The sequence below is a fragment of the Terrapene carolina genome, unplaced genomic scaffold, assembly GCF_002925995.2.
Source record: "Terrapene carolina triunguis isolate 2854851 unplaced genomic scaffold, T_m_triunguis-2.0 Scaffold180, whole genome shotgun sequence".
NCBI lineage: Eukaryota > Metazoa > Chordata > Testudines > Emydidae > Terrapene > Terrapene triunguis.
Window position 1 is genome coordinate 11,241,150 of NW_020664531.1, and position 18,146 is coordinate 11,259,295.

The 18,146-nt window shown below is 39.6% G+C and overlaps 1 protein-coding gene across 2 annotated transcripts in view; it reads left to right on the forward strand.

Moving 5' to 3' along the window:
• Positions 1-217: 217 nt before the first annotated feature.
• The window catches only part of LOC113407012 (V-set and transmembrane domain-containing protein 2A), a 29,962-nt gene continuing 12,033 nt past the window's right edge, over positions 218-18,146 (forward strand). For both annotated transcript variants that reach the window (XM_026654069.1, XM_026654070.1), the window contains exons 1-4: positions 218-296; positions 2,300-2,466; positions 3,551-3,601; positions 10,542-10,878. In XM_026654069.1, coding sequence (XP_026509854.1) covers positions 218-296; positions 2,300-2,466; positions 3,551-3,601; positions 10,542-10,878 — 634 coding nt within the window. The remainder of the gene's footprint in view (positions 297-2,299; positions 2,467-3,550; positions 3,602-10,541; positions 10,879-18,146) is intronic.

Below are 18,146 nucleotides of genomic sequence, written 5' to 3' on the forward strand. Positions count from 1 at the left end.
CCCGAGCCAGCTCATCTGAACCCTCAGTGTATTGCAATACCCTCTCTTCCCAAAGAAAAGATTCCACTGAGTAGCAGAATGCTCGCAGTGTCGCAGCCAGGGCTACAGCGCAGAGCCTTTCTGTAAATTTGTGTGTGTGTGTGTGTGTGTGTGATTCCTTTCTTTGAGGGCACCTTTGGTTTTTGTTACCCTGATGTGACTTTTGCTTCGCTTTGGAATGATGGGGATCTTTCTGGCTTATGTTGGATGCATTTTCTTTTCCGTTTTGTATATTCAACAAGGACTTTCTACCCAAGGTAAGATCGCTCTTTGTCAAATGTGTGTGTACTCCCTAAAATCCGAAGCAGGGCTTCCAAAAAGATGCATAGGAGAATATAGATTCCAAGCCTTAGAAATTACAAACAGCAAAAGAGGGGAGAAGTTTGCCCCTAAACCGACTGCTCATACTAGATTGCAAGAAGGGAAAATGAGAAATACCTTGGACGGACGAAAATGCTGTGTGTATATTTGTAATGAATGCATACATACGCGTGTTTGGGTTGTGTATATATGTATGTTTACAGCGAATACCCACCCATGCATATGTAATTATTACATGCACACATAATATAAGATGGCTAAATCGTGTGCCTTCATTAAATATTGCAATCTATATAGGATCTGGCTCCTTTTCCACTCTTTTCCGTGATCCTCAGTCTCAGCCCTTTGTTTCCCTTTAGTGATTATGTATAGATCTCAAAAAAAGATCGACTTCTTTGAAGACCTCACTAAAAAGGGCGTCTTGCATTCCAAGCAGCCCCAGCTCTGCAGAATCCAGTTGTTTGGGACTTTGAGGGCTGCAGTGATCATTTCAGCACCATGGACAGAGCGTCTCAGGCTGCCCGCTGAACGCTGCATCATTTCTGCAAACACAACTCCTGTCCTGATATATATTTTTTTTAACACTGACCAGGGAGGAAAACTTCTTTCAATCCGTGAGCATGCAGAATGAAGAGTCACTTTGCCCGTTAACCAGCTGAACAGCTAGCGTTGACTAAAAAGAATGTCGCGGGGGGAGGGGGGGGAGGAGGCACTGTAAAATAAAAGAAATAGCAGCTTTTTTTATGCCTCTGTCTCGTAGTACAAGTGTTTAGAAAGCAAACGGGGGTTCGGTATATTCCCAAATCACCCCACAAATAAACTTCAAATGACGAGCTTGGACGCATTAGGGAGAAAGGGGAACACTGCAAACATTCCCTCCTAAGCGTTGTCAGCCTATAACAACACACAGCTGGGAATGGATAACTGGCTGTTGAATTCTTTGAGCAATGGGTCTGTTCCTGTCCAGTGTTTCTTAGATTTGAACCAGGAGGTTTATTTTTTTTTTCTTTCACTGGCCAGGCTGGGGTCTACAAGATTTATCATCAAGTTTGCTCGATTTTTAGATGAGCTACACACGAGCCTAAGGAACATATAGGGTGGCTCGATGGTGACTTTTAAGAAACATTGGTGTCTTGCACTGTGTGTATTTGTAGGAATTTTGCTCAACCGTAGAATGGTGTGGGAAGATGGGAGTAGTCATATTTAAAGAGGAGGTGTTTGTTCGTTTTGGAAAGTGGGTCTGCCAGGATGAAGAATGATAAGAAACACTGTTTATTCGTTTCACTGTGAGAGCATAAATTATCTAAAAGAAATACGTGACTCAGTTAATGTGTTTGAAACGTGCATTTTGATGAGTGATCATAACGCACCTCTTAGCACATTACACATTCTAAATATCTATTTCAGTTAACCATGTAGAGTTTAATCATTCACATGCACTCACCTAGGAAATGCAATACATGAGCGGTGCTGATTTTCCAAATTGCCTTTCACTGAAATCCCTCAATGTGTTTGGTGAAATACTGCATTCCACCCAAGGATATTTGGATCTAATTATATGTAACTTTCTTAACCCAGGGGAGCGATCAGAGGGGGTACTTAGCTTTCCCATTAGCGGGACTTGAGCACAAGAGCGGGAGTTGTGCGTATTGGCGAAAATATATAAATGTGTGAGACAAAGCGGGGGGCGGGGGATGGGGGCAAGAGAAGGAGAAGAGAGATGGGGAAAGGGAGTGAGAAAAGATGAGGAACAGAGAAATGGGCGAGATAGAAATGGGGAAATGTAAAGGAGGCAGTGAGAAAAGGACAAGGAAACAGGGAGGGGAAAAGGTAGGGAGATAGAGAACAAGAAAGAAAAACAGACGAAAATGGGGGGAGGGGGAAGAGGAGAGAAGAAGGAGCGGGAGATCCCAATAAGCTGTTTGCGTTTGTTTTGCAGCAAAATTCACCGAGTTCCCCCGAAATGTCACAGCCACTGAAGGGCAGAACGTGGAGATGTCGTGCGCTTTCCAGAGCGGCTCCGCCTCGGTGTACCTCGAGATCCAGTGGTGGTTTCTGCGAGCAGCCGAGGAGCAGGAGGCTGGAGGCGAGGTGACGGGCACTCAGGTACCGATGCGCCTCCACTGGGCTTCCCCCTCCCCTCCAAGCGGCCAATCCACCCAAGCACGCCAAAAAAAGGGGGAGGGGGTAGTGGATTTCGCTGAAGGCTTAATGCTACCCATGAACGGTAGCACAGCAGGCTGCAGGGAGAAATGCCCACCCCAGGGGATGGGATCTTCGGTGCCTGCCACTCCCCTAGCTCAGCTTCACATTTTAGGAAAGCGACATGGATTTCTCAAGTCTGATTCTCTCTTCAAACAAATCCTATGTTAATAGAGTTGCTGCTTGAAGGAGTGCATTTCCCAAGTGTCAAGATACTACAACAATCCCTTATTAGCCATTGGGGCACTGGAATCTGTAAATCTAATTCGTCAGGCATGAGGGGGGGGGAAGCTGTTTTTGGGGATTCACAGCTTCCAAAACAAAACAAAAAACCCACTCTTGTAGCCTTCAAAGCCTAGTGTCGAGGACTCTTTTCTGTACAGAACCTCGGTTTTTCCCCCTTGCATTGTTTCTGATTGATAGTTACACTGAAAAAATTAAATATCCTTCTAATAGGAATCAGTTTAGGATTTCAGGACAACCACACAAGCATCCACTGGGCTCAGTCCTTACTTATGCAAAGAAAGGAGAGAAAGAACTCTCCCTTTGCCTTGAACATTTTCCCTGAGATAGGATTGGGGGAAAAAAATCATTCTCTCTAACATTTTAATCCTCCTATGCCGTCCACACGAGTTTTATACTGAGGATTCTTCCTGAAGCCTGATCGTAATAGGATGGAGAATGACAGTTTAGTCTTACAAGAAGACACTACGCATCTGTTCTCGTTTTCAATACAGTGTTTTCAGCGTGCCACAATCCTATAATGCAGGCTGCCGCAATAGCACTTGTATAGAACTGAAGCTAAATTCAGTCTGTTCAACTCTCCCAATGAGGTTCTGCCTATAGGTGGCACACTTAGCATGCAAGTGTTCTCGGGGAAAGGCTGGCTGAAATAATCTGCTGTGCTTTAGTGGTTATTTTGCACAAGGGCCAGTAGCCCAGCACTGCACGGCAACAGCTCCTCACAAATGTTATCCTTTCCCAATAGGTGGAGCTCTTACCAGAGAGAGACTTGGACAATGACGGAACAAAGATAAGCGTAAGTATTTGAAAAAAAAAATAGAGAGCATTCCTACATAGTTAATTACTTTACCTTTGGCATTAATGTAACATGCACCCAAAAGCCTGTGGGCAACCAACTAATCACAGTCATGGAGCTTACTTTAGTTTCTCTGTTCCTCCCACCCCCACTGAGGCTGGTTACTACAGGATGAGAGACAGACTCAGAAAGAGATGCTTTCCTAGCACTGTACATATTATCACAGAAACAATATATCCCCAATGGGTTCATTAAACTGCATTGGTACAGATTTCCTCAACAAAAGCAAAATCAAGTGCCAAGGCATGCTTGCCCCAAATATTCCTCATCCTGCAAGGAAAGGTGGATCCGTATCCTCCTGAGCACTGCTCCCCTTTTCACCTCACCCCAGACCTACTTCCCCTGACCCTGCGGAAGGCTCTCCATGGGGCTGGGATCTGCCGGGGGGGGGGGGAGGAAGGAGGTGGGGAACTGAGCATGCCAAAGGTGGGCAGTGGTTTAGGCACAGTTTGGCTAGTGGTGAAGGCTGGAGGTCCCTGTACCAGTGCCATGCAAATCGCCCCCCTCCTCCCAGATTTCCCTGCCTGGGACTCTACTAGCTCTGCTTTGGAGTCTCCTCTTGGTGGCAAGATCCCTCTCCCTCTCCTCCTTTTATGATGGTGCTGGGGAAGCCCTGTTACCACAGTTCCATTGGAGCCATGGTGACAGGACAAGATGGAGGGGATGCAGGGCTGACAGAGGTATATGGATTTCCTTTGGCTGGCCCTGGCCATCTGGTGATCCGTTAAATTGATGGGTGCACCCTCTGGCTTATTCAACAGGAGAAAAGCCCACTATGCCCTCTTCCACTCTGAAAATGGGGCAACTCCTCAAGGTTATTCTCACCTGGCACAGAGTCCCACCCCCAATTAGCCCCTCCTGAGCGGTTGATCCCTGGAGAGGTTGATCCAGTCCCAGAATTCTAAATGAGGAATAAATGCTGAAAGTTTGCCCTGAAACTGCATTTCCCTTCAGCTGAATATGTAGCTATTTAAATGGGTGATTTCAGAAATTAGTTAAAGCTGGCAGAGAACAGACATTGATGCTGCTGAGAGGGCATCTGACCTGATAAGAGCCAGGATGCAGTTCTTCCTATGGCAATAACTCTATTGATTTTATTGGGTATGTTCTCTGTGTCAAGCCTTCAGGGTTAGACTCTACAGTACTGTAATTAACTATCTTCCATTTGGAGATTAAAGTTTTCACACAATTATGGGTCAGACAGTGCTGGACCTGGTAGGAGGGTACAGGACCTCCCTTCCAGTGCCCCAGAGATTTAAGGAGATGGGACCATTGTTCATTCTTAACAAATACTGCAGTGTACACATCTCACATGATCTCCAGAGGGATTTTGCCTCTCAGACAGAATCCATCTTGAACTCCCACTGGGGCAGTGCAGCCCGACACAGGCACAGTCTGGCCCTAAATCAGCAACAACCACATTAATCAGCAATATATGATAATCATGCATGTTAAAGCCTTCACTCCCTTCTTCTCTGGTGCCTACAAATAAGTAGCCAACTAATTAATGTTAGGTTGAAGGGCAGTTGGCCATAGTTGAAGTGACATTTTAATGTATATACATTATATTAAACACTGTAGACATTTTGTCCACAGCCTTCTCACTCACATTTCCTATGTTGTTTGTCACTTTACCCTGTAAACCCTTCATGGAATGGACCATTTGTTCTGATGAGGATTGATGGACCCCTGATTTGGGCATTTGTGCACTATTGCAATAGAAATACAACCATTACCAATAAACTCACTAATTACTCAGAACATACTCATTCAAAACTTCCATCAAAGTCCATAGGAATGTTGACTGACTACGAACTACAGGATTTGGCTCATCTTTGTTACAGTTCAGGCCTTTTGCATTAAAAGTATCTCTTATTATGTGTGTTGATATTTAAAGCCAGGCCATTCTATTATACAGCCCAATATTTTTATAAGCTTGTGTAATAGATATTTTATATTTGTAATAAAAAATGTTGTCTACATTACAGTGGCATTCTAAATATACTTGCTATAAAAGGAGCCTTTTTTGGATGCATGAATAGAATTCCTATTAGCATTAATGGAATGTATCCATACCAAATGGAGAATAAACCGTTAACTGTGGTTGGTAAATCCTTATCAAGAGATGGTAATATGTAAGGGCTGGGTTTTTAACAATGTTGAAACTCACCATTTCTGGTGATCAGTGTCCTAACAGATAAAGCACAATATGGGACATGAGCTGGTGTCTGCTACAGACTACTAATTCACACTATGGAACAGGATAACCATCTCCTTATGCACTGAGTAATAATGCGTAGGGGGAAAAAATTGATCATGGGGGACTTCAGTTTGAGTGACATAGTACAGGCAGCATGAGAAATCCAGCATAAGGCATCACTGGAATTTCTAAACATTATAGATGACAATGTCCTAACTCAGCCAATATGGGGAAATTATATATTAGACCTTTACCTAACAGATACAGAGGAACTGATCACAGAACTAAAAGTTAATGGTAACTTAAGTACAAGTGATCATGACTTGATGACATTTAAGAAGTGCAAGAAGAATTAAGTTCAGACCAGCAATATATATAGACTATATATGCTTTAATAGAGCCAGTTTCACAAAACTGAAAAACATTTATGAACCAAATCAGCTGGGAGAAAGAATATAATCAGAAAAATGTGATGATAATTGGGAATCATTTAAGATCACCTAACTAGATGCCTCAAAAGTCACAATCTCACAACTGAAGAAGAATGCCCTGGTTAAAAAAACAAAAACAAAACCTACGTGGTTTAATGGGAAATGAAGACAACTATAAAAAATAAAACAAACAAAATATAACAAATGGAAGAAAGGGGAAGTTGATAGTAAAGAATATAAATCAGAAGTTAGGAATTGAAGAAAATTGGTAAGGGGGAAGCCAAGGGACATGAGGTGAAATCTATGGCCAGCAGAGTTAAAAACAATCAGGAATTTTTTCAATGTATTAGGAATAAAAAGAATCCTGACAATGGTACTGTTCCATTACTAGATGGAAATGCTAGAATTATCAGTAATGATACAATTGTTCAATAAATATTTCTCTTCTGTATTTGGGGGAAAAACAGATGATTCAGTCTCATCAGATGGTGATGACAACACTTTTTCCACTCCACTAGTATCTCTGGAGGATATTTAACAGAAGCTACTAAGTTAGACATTTTAAAATCAGCAGATCCAGATAACTTGCATCCAAGAATTTAAAAAGAGCTGACTGAGGAGCTCACTGGTCTGCTAATGTTGATTTTCAATAAGTCTTGTAGCACCAGGAAAGTTCCAGAAGACTAGAAGAAAGCTGATGTTGGGCCAATTTTTAGAAAGGGTAAACAGGATGACCTGGGTAATTATAGGCCTGTCATCCTGACATCGATCTCTGGAAAGCTAATGGAGTGGCTGTTAAGGGTTTTGATTAATGAAAAACTAAAGAAGGGTGACGTAATTAATACAAATTGACATGAATTTATGGAAAATAGATCCTGTCTAACTGGATATCTTTTTTTTTTTGTGAGATTACAAGTTTGGTTGACAAAGGTAATAGTGTTGATATAAAATACATAAACTTCTGTAAAGTGTTTGACTTGGTACCACAAAACATTTGATTAAAAAAAAAAACTATAATATAAAATTAACATGGGACACATTAAATGTATTAAAAACTAGCTAACTGATAGTTTTCAAAAAGGAACTGTAATGAGTGGGTCTGTTTCCAGTGGGGTCCCACAGAGATTGCTTCTTGGCTCTATGCTATATAACGTCTTTATCAATGACCTAGAAGAAAACATAACTTCATCACTGATAAAGTTTGCAGATGACACAAAAACTGAGGGAATGATAAATAATGAAGAGAACAGGTCTCTTTTTCAGAATGATCTAGATCATGTGTTAAACTGGGCACAAGCAAACAGTATGCATTGTAATATGGCTAAATGTAAACATATGCAACTGGGAACACAGAATGCAGGCCATATATAAGGATGGGGAACTCTATCCTGGGAAGCAGTGACTTTGAAAAAGACATGGTGGTTGTGGTGGATAATCAGTTGAACCTGAGCTTCCAGTGTGACACAGTGACCAAAAGAGCTAATGTGATCCTGGGATGCATACACAGGGGAATCTTGAGTAGGAATTGAGAGGTTATTTCCCCTCTGTATTTGGCACTGCTGCAACTGGTGCTGGAATACTTTGTCCAATTCTGGTGCCCATAATTCAAAAAGGATGTTGATAAATTGGAGAGGGTTCAGAGAAAAATAACGAGAATGATTAAGGCATTAGAAAACGTGCCTTATAGTGAGACTCAAGGAGCTCAATCTGTCTAGCTTAACAAAGAGAGGGTTAAAGGGTGACTTGATTACAGTCTATACAGGGATGCTGGAACAATTTTTATAGGGGGGGTACTGAGAACCATTGAGCCAAACTGTAAACTCTGTATGTAATGGAAACCACTTCAAGCCAGGCGGTGCTGCAGCACCCCCAGCATCCCTAGTTCTAGCACCTATGAGTCTCTAAGTACGTGTATGGGGAACACATATTTAATAATGGGCTCTTCAATCTAGCAGTGAAAGGTATAACACAATCCAATAGCCAGAAGTTGAAGATAAGACACATTCAAACTGGAATAAGGTGTAAATTTTTAATGGTGAGAGTAATTGACCATTAGAACATATTACCAAGGGTCATGGTGGATTCTCCATGGCAATTTTAAAATCAAGATTGGGTGTTTTTTCTAAAAGATATGCTATAGGAATTATTTTGGAGACCTTCTATTGCTTGTGTTATATATGAGGTCAGACTAGGTGATCACAGTGGTCCCTTCTGGGCTTAGAATCTATGACTATGTCATTTGGAAGAGGAACACTATATCATGAAGCATGCTTTCTTTGCATTTTAAAATGTAGAAATGGCTAAAGAGAAAACAAATTCGGCACTCAGTTACTTCTCTGCAACACCATTGACTTTGTTGATGTTGCATGGGGATTCATGACAGCAGAATTTGGCCCACAGAGACAATTTACATGCTGACTGCCCTTCCAATTTCTTTTTTTATTGTTTTTGATAACTGGATCAGTATAGGTATTATATTATTATTGATTAAGATTAACTATCCAGCACTTTCTGTGGATTTAATGTTGCTTACATTATGCTTGAAACATTTAATCTATACCGTGAGTACAGTTTGCCATATAAAATAATTCATATGCGGAGCTGGGAACAATAACATTGTATGCTTAAAAGTCTATCACATTTCTTGCTGCAGTCAGGTATCCACAAGTATTGCCCTACAAATTACACAACAGGCAGGATAAGGGCTTTGCCAAAACGGTGACTATGATATGCCAAGTTGTCAGGAACATTATGTTGAATAATCATAAATAACATATACCTGGTTGCAGTGTAATACTTTTCCTTTTCTAAGATCTGTCACATCTTCATTATCCAAATGTTTCTCTACTGCATACTGCCTTCAATCTTCTGTAGTTACATTAAATGAAGCTACATTTGCATCTGAATTTATATAACGGATATAGGCAGCAGAATTAAGGGCACTCCCTACAACTCATAGTTTTCAATGATGATGAACCCTCAAACTGGCTTGCTGTTAGGGTAATCCATAAATGAAAAAGTGTTCTGGTATCACAGATATCAAGTAATATACAATTAAATATAAATGACTATAAGGAAAGAAGTGTACAGAAAAAAATCTGCTACTTTTGCTAGTGTTTCTTAGTACCTTTCACTTATGAGTAAATTGCAATGTCTTGTTACGTCTTCAAAAATAAATAATGTGTGCTTTTAAATTAATTATATAAGGTGAAAAATGTGTTAGGCTGCCTTAGGATTAGGATACATTGCATGTCTTGGTATTAGCTGATGCCTCCCAACATAACATAGAGTATGAGCTATTTTCTATTGTCAAATCACAGAGATGTCACAATATTTTAATAAGCACATGCTTCTATAAATAAGGGGGGGGGGGGGAAACTGGCTACATGTCACCAGATGCCTCAGCATTACAGTTAGCAAATGCCTTGCAGAAGCCTGAAGGAGACAAATTTAATGTCAAGTGATAATTTTTAAAACAATGAAGACTACAAGATAATCTAATAAAGTGTTAAAGAAATTTAAACACTGGCAAACATCTTCAATAAGGCTGTTAATGCAGTGGTTCGAAATCTGAATGATTCAATAAAGTCTTCTTTGGTTAAACCTTTCCAATTAGATATGCACTGACATCAGCTTCATGCAAGAAAGCTCATTAAGAATGCTCATGATCTGAAAGAATTAATTAAAGAGCATGGGAGACTGGGTTGTTTGTCTGAGGCCAATTAACATTTCAGAGAAAACCATCTAAGTAGATTTGGAATTAAGTCACCAGTTGTCCCTATGCCTACAGAAAGCAAAATTCATCTTTGGTGTAATTTCACTGAAATAAGCAAAATTACATCACATTGGTTTGGCCCATGGTCTTTTAGGGTCTGTTATATGGCAGTTAGACACTTGCAGCTGGCCTTTGCCAGTTGATTCGGGGTCACAGGGCTTGGGTTTTGGGTCTGATAAATTGAAGTGTAGACTTCCAGGCTCAGGCTGCAACCTGAGCTCTGGGACCCTCCCACCTTGCAGGTCCTAGAGCCTGGGCTCCAGCCCAAGCGCAGAAGTCTGCACTGCAATTAAACAGGCCTGCAGTCTGAGCCCTGTAAGCCCAAATCAGCTGGAATAGGCCAGTCCCTGGTGTCTAACTGCAGTGTAGACATACCCTTAGGATAGCTGCATTCTGTATGTCAGTATATTCTTCATAGAGAAAGAATGTCAGAATGGTAATGTCTGATATTTTTTGTTCCTGGAAAACTTGCAGACAGTGAAAGTACAAGGGAATGACATCTCCCACAAGCTGCAGATTTCAAAAGTGAGGAAAAAGGATGAAGGCTTGTATGAGTGCAGGGTGACAGATGCCAACTATGGAGACCTTCAGGAATACAAGGCCCAGGCATTTCTCAAAGTCAATGCTAACAGCCACTCTCGGCGAATGCAGGCCTTTGAAGCATCCCCAATGTGGTTGCAAGATATGAAACCTCGCAAGAACATCTCAGCAGCTGTTCCCAGTAGTGTCCATAACTCTTCCAATCAGCGAATGCGCTCCACCGCCAGCCCTGAAGCAGCAGCTAAAATCCCAAAACAGAGTCCACAATCAGGTATGATAAGCATTTTGAGCATTTCAATGTCTTGCTAACCAGCGTGCAACATGAGGTTAACTCAAACTGGATCACTGTAATAGGGAAAGGTTGGTGCCCAATATATACATATATATGCTAAGCATAAGTAATTGAAACTAAATATGATGGGAAACATTTTCAAAAATGTGGAAGAGGCTTAGGAGTCTATATCTCATTGGAAGTCAATGGGACGTAGGCTTCTAAAACCAGATCCTCAAAGATATTTAACACCCAACTTCCATTGAAATCAGTGGGAGTTAGGTGCTACAGACATTTGAGGATTTGGTCCCTAGTGTTTAACTCATTTCTGAAAATGGGACTTAAACTCCTAAGTCACATAAATGCTGTTGAAAATGTTGCACTGCGTATGCTTTAGGAATGGTTGCACAGAGAATATGCATTTGCCATTAGTCAGTCATCAGATTGAAGACACTAACATGGCAATGCCTCATTTTCTGTCACACAGAAATTAACCTCTGTTTTATTTGGAAGCTATGAATAACCTACACTGGCGTGAGTGTTTGCCATCTAATATATAATGGTGAATGCTACAATTATACATACAGTGTGACCCTCCACTGTTACATGATAGTGACGGTGAGAGTGAGGGAATGAAGAAATAGAACACACAAATGATTAAAACAAGCTCTTTGGAAATGCAAAACGACCAAAAAAAAAGTTGTGAAAAGTCAGCTGTGCAAGTTAAAGCTTCTGATACTATCTCGCACGATCTTCTCTTAAACCAACTAGGGAAATATAGCCTACAGAAACCTACTATACATGGTTGTACTACTGGTTGGAAAAAACATACTTAGAGAGTAACTATCAATGGTTCACAGTCAAGCTGGAAGGACATATCGAGTGAGGTCCTGCAGGGATCTGTTCTGGGTCTGGTTCTATTCAATATCCTCATAAATGATTTTGATAATGGCATAGAAAGTACACTTTGATAATGGCATAGAAAGTAAAGTTTGCAAATAATGCCAAGACTGGAGGGGTTTCAAGTGCTTTGGATGACAGAACTAGAATTCAAAATGACCTTGACAAACTAGAGAAATTGTCTGAAATTAATAGGATGAAATTCAATAAGGACAAATGCAATGTACGACACTTAGGAAGGAATAATTAATTGCACAAACACAAAATGGGAAATGACTGCCTAGGAAGGAGTACTGCAGAAAAGGATCTGGGGGTTATAGTGGATCACAAACTAAATTTGAGTCAACAATGTAATACAAAAAAAAGTGAACATAATTCTGGGACATATTACTGGGAGTGTTATAAGCAAGACAACAGAAGTAATTCTCCCTCTATATTCGGCACTGATAAGTACTGTGTCCAGTTCTGGGCACCACACTTTGGGAAAGATGTGGAAAAAATGGAGAAAGTCCAGGGAAGAGTAAGAAAAGTGATTAAAAGTCTAGAAAACATGACTTATGAAGAAAGATGAAAAATAGGGTTTGTTTAGTCTGGAAAAGAGAAGACTGAGAGGGGACATAACAGTTTTTAAGTATGTAAAAGATTGTTGTAAATAGGAGGGTGATAAATTGTTCTTTTTTAACCACTGAGGACAGGACAAGAAGTAATGGGCTTAAATTGCAGCAAAGGGGATTTAGATTAGACATTAGGAAAAAATTTCCTAGCTGTAGGAGTAGTTAACACTGGAACAAATTAGCTAGGGAGTTTGTGGAATCTCCATCATTGGAGGTTTGTAAGAACAAGTTAGACAAACACCTGGTAGGGATGGTTCTTAGTAATACTTACTCCTGCCTCTTTGCAAGGTACTGGACTAGATGAACTATTGAGGTCCCTTCCAGTCCTACATTCCTATGATTATCTGGGTTACGTCTAATTTACTGAAAGAGAATGAAGTTGAGCAAGGTTCTTAAGCATGTGCCTAACTTTAACCATGTAAATAAAGCTGCTCAATTTTTTTCCAATTGAATGTTTTGCCATCAGAAAATGTCATTTCATTGGAATTGAAACTTCCTACGGAAATGTGTTGATTTCCAAAGAAATTCCCTTTTGGGAAATAAATTGGGAAAAATAAGTATTTTGATAAGTCAATACATTTCACTGTGACATTTTTGGAACAGAATGTTTTGATTTTTAAATAAAATAAACTTTTGTTTAGAAATTAATGTAAACATTAAAATGCAATGTTTCAATTTTATTGAAACAAAGTGTTTTGATTGACATGATTACATTTTTTTCCTGTAAATTTCATGTCACAGGAATTTTAGAAATCCTTTGTTTTCATTCAGATTCAGAACAAAACTAATTTCAAAATCACAGAATTTCCTGCAAATCAGAACCTGAAATCCTCAAACAGCTCTATCTGTGAGTAATTCCACTTAAGTCAATGGGACTAGTTAGAAGTTTAAAGGTAGACACATATTTAAGCACCTTGGCCAGAGTGTGGATGCAGCAGGTAATCCATTAAACTATTCTGGTAGCACTACAGGTATACAAGATTCACTAATTCAATAATTTATCCAACATTTTGCCCTGTAAGGGCTGTGTCCTGCCAGTGATCTGGATGCAAACCTCTCATTGATTGTTACGGGCATTCCAAAATCAAAATAACATTCAGTCATAGCTCTCAGAGGGCAAGAAGTATGCTTATCTTCATGCTTCAACATTTTCTCAAAATGATATTTATTGTAGACCAAGTACAGACAGTTCTAATAATAAAGTATTATTAATTTAATCTTTTATATTCATGTGTGGTTTCTGATGGAGCAAAGTTTCATGCTCCATTCACAAAGCCAAATTCCCCTACTAAGGAAAATTGACTTTCACCAGTACTGATTTTGACTCAATATATTTTATGTTGATTTCTCCTAATCAACACTCAAGAGCCATACTGGAACTGACAGTGGAGTCTGCACCAATAGTTTAACTTTTGAGGATCAAGATCGATTTTCCTCATATTGAGAAGACTGGGGCCTTAATTTTTACTTTCAGTCTGATTTGGTGATATTTTAGACCCACTTTGAATTCACTTTACAGAGGTGTAAATGCCTACACAAGGTACCAGGCAGTGGAGAATTTGGCCCTACATGTCTAGTGATTCCAACTGAGGAAGAGGAGGCATCCAATTTTGGGACATCAGAATGGCAGAACAGAGATAATAGTCATAGGCAGGCACATTGTGGATGATCTTTCTTACTAATGTAATTAATCAACATGTGTCTGCCCTAATTTTCTTATGTGGTTCAAAAGAAAAGTAATCTCTTTTCCCATATCGCAATGTAGTGTTCAAATACAGAAACTGGCAAGAGACAGATATTTTGGTGTTTCGTTCAATTTTATGCAGTGAAGGAACCTATCCTAGAGAATGGAAACACTGTTACAAATTAAAATATACCTGCATAATTCAAATATTTGTGATTATATTTCATACAATGGGGTAGCCCGGGATACCTTTACTTTTGTTGAGTAGTACCTTAACATCAATGGGACTGCTTGCAGAATAAAGTTTCACTCAGTGTGGGTAACGGTGTCAGAATTTAGTCCAATAATAGAGTAGGGGTTGTATTACCTTATGACCAACAGTTAATTTTCTCATTGCATTGATAAGCACATTGCAAAGAAATTTGGGTTTGTTGAACCTTTTCACTGCTCATGTTCACCCAACATTCTTTTAAGTGTCAGTTTTCAGTTGGCAATAGAGATCTAAAAAGTAGCACTAGAGAATAATTTCTCAACCCAAGGGCAGTCGTTACCATAAAAAAAAAAGCATTTGCCAGCTATTACCATTTTAAAGTACCCGAGGTTACCATAATTTCCCCCTATACTCAGGAGAAAGAATATTTGTGGTAACTGTGAGGGGACTGTATAGCAATGGTTGGTAAATGATAACTTTTTGATGGCTTATTCTGTATGTATGGTTTATGGGCTTTTATATATCTCTGTGGCTCTTGTATATCCATTATTTACCTCACAGGATGTTGTGAATCTTAATTAGTAAAGTCCACACAGCACGATGAAATGTTTAAATAAAAATGCTATATATACGTGCAAAGTATTATAATTATAAAAACAGATACAGAATAGACAGAGAGAGTGTGCACCAGAAAGAACAAAAACATGCATTAAAAAAATACACTGAAGAAGTATTAAGGTCTATTTTAAAATAAAAAAAACAACAGGGAACCAAAAGTCAGAGCTGTCATAGCTTGACCCTTTGATTTCATATGCCTGGGCTGCTGCAAATGAAGTCTGCCATCAGGCCATAAGAGCAATCTGACTAATATGACAGCCTAATATGCATATATTCAGAAAAATGTCTTATGTAGGTGGAGTGATAGACATTTTCTCTGCATAATTCATAAGAGTGTATCATATTCCAAAGGTAAAATTACACATTTCATATATCACAAGGTCTTGTAACTATAGGTAATGGTGTAATTTTCTAGAGGCAAACTGTGAAATGAATTTGGTTCTATGCAAAGGGGAGCCAAATGAACTAGAGGTACTGGGCCAGATTTGTCATTTCATTGCTGTAAATCCAGAGTTACACCACAGACATCAGTAGAGTCAGTCTAGATTTACACCAGTATAGCTGACCCATTGAAAATGTGCACATCCCAGATATTACTCCCACTCCAAAAATCTGGGACAACATTCCTAGGAAACCTGTGTGCTTCTCAGGATTCACTAACTCAAACACAGAACTGTCTACATCTTAGTAACCCTTCTGCCATCTTAGAAAGGAGATATGTGAAGAGCAACTCCTTTGATGGCTGGGGGTTCAGTATGTAACCTGGGAGGGAGCAAGCAGGGGAAGATGGGTCTTTGCATCTTGTAGCACCAACTGAATTCCTTGAATCAGGAAGACCCACAGCAAACTGCAGTACCAGGTAGGAGGACAAAGGGAGGAAATAATAACATTCTTGGAATCTGCTGATTCTGGTAAATGGATGTGTCCCTCCCGCCATTTGGGTCTGTAGAATCCGTAGTTCTGAATCTACCAGCTTTGAATGCAAGACACACTTTTATGCCCAAATTGTAGTGTTATAGAATATTCACCAACATTTTTTTCTTTCTGTCTATATATTAGATCTCCATATATAGTCAGCCTACAAAAAGCCTGCAGCCTTCACTGAGGTCACTGTCAAAATTCTCACGGATGTCACTGGGAACAAGATCAGACCCTTTGAGGCTGATTTTTGGAAGTGTTGAGCATCCACAATGCCAGCTGAAGTCAACGTAGCCGTGGGTGCTCAGCACTGCAGAAAATCAGGATCATACGTATTTGGTGTTAAATAATAAAGAGCACCATTGATTTTGTTTTCTTAAACCTTTTCTATATCTATTAATAATTCCATCAATAAGATAATGTGTAGGTAATAGGCTATCTACTATCTATTACAATTAGATATTTTTACATAGCATCATCTTTAATTTTTTTTTACTTAAAAGGACTTGCATATTCACCTTTTCTGAAAACAACAATTATTTTTAGTTAATCTCAAAGAACAGAATAAACAGTGAAATTATTAGTTGATACTCAGTAAATGTGGACCTCAATCTGCAAAGCGCTAAATGCCTTCAGCTCCCATTGTTCTCACTTGTGATGCAAGGAGCAATAATGATATGAGAAAACAAGAATGAGCAACAAAGGAGAATAAACACCTCTCTCAATTAAGGAGTGACATAACAGACTCCAAACACTTCTACACACTCTTTTCTATGAAATAAAGTGTGGTCCAGGGAATCATATTTTTTCTATTTGAATGGTATACCTTGATCACCTTCAGCACTCATATAGATTGTGATGATCACAACACTTCTTCCATTCTTCTCTTATCCTGGCCGTCCTTCCTCATGTGCAGCCATGCCTTTTCATAATAAAATCTTCCCATCTCTTTGGAGGTTACCCGAGTGGTTGTTTCAGTTCCTGTGGGTACCACTCAGCGACAGCTGCAGTCCATTGATTGTCAGTGAGTCTAGCTATATGCTCGGCCCATCACATTTTACTATACTTGCTTTAATTACTGTATACCATTCATTCTGATTAAAGCAAAGCAGAATGGTATACAGTAATTAAAAAATTGATAGAAGTGTCTATAAATTGTATTATAAAGCTATGTCTGGGGTGAGACTATTTTTGTTCCAAATTCTACCTTAAAGTAAATTTTGATGATGAGATTTTTGTTAGGCTAGAATTTTCAAAAGAGAGGAAAGGAGTTAAGTTGCTAACATCCTTAGGGTTCTTTGAAAAACCCAGTTTAATTTATTTTGTATATATGCCTATTCCAGGCTTTGGGCACCCTGGGGGCAATCCTAGTCCCACTGAGATCAATGACAAAACTCCCATTAACTTCAGTGGGGCCAGGAATTCATCTCCTGATGCCTATTAAAATACATAAATATATTAAAACAGTAGCAACTGCCCCCAGCCTTCCATACAACTGCCAGTCAGTAAGAAAATATTATAAAACAAAAATCTCACCACCCCTCACATTCCCAATAGAGAGAACTGGTTTGATACCTGAGAAGAATGTACACAACAACAACTGCGTTTCTATGTATTTGGTGATTTTCTAAATGTACTAGTAATTGCAGGGCTCAGTCCTGACAGGTGGTGAGCTCTGTGACCTGATCCCATTAAGCACATAAACACATGTGTAACTTTAAGCACCTGTGTAGTCCCACGGTAGTCAATGAGAGTATTCACATGCTTTAGAGTTGAGCACATGCTTAAGTACATTGCCGGATGTGGGCCAAAGTGCTCAGCACCTTACAGGGTTGAGCCCTGTAAGAGGATTACTTTTCTGAGGCAAGCGTGGAAAGTAATATCAGTTGCGTTGTTCTGTGGGCTCAGCACTGGGTAGTTGCCTCCCCTAAACCCAGTTCAGTATGGTGGGGCCATAGTAGAGCTGAAAATGGAAATGTTCATTTTGAAATACCTTCCCATGCTCAGAAATTCATCTCACCCTTTCTGTGACAACAATAATATTTACCAACACACACCTATATTTAGATCTATCCTATATACGTACATACCATATTTAGTGATCCATCTACCTAACTAGCTATAAATATTGTCGTGTACGTTCTTAAGTGTATCACTTATTTTTTTAGTCATTTAAAAAAATGCTTTAACCTCTATGGCTTACCTCGCCTCCAGAGCCAAAAATGATAAATTTCCTGGGGGAGCCTCTGAGGAATCTCTTTAGTAGAGGGAGCATAGAGCAAATAATTCAGTTCCACATGTCTGGTACAACTGCTAATTAACC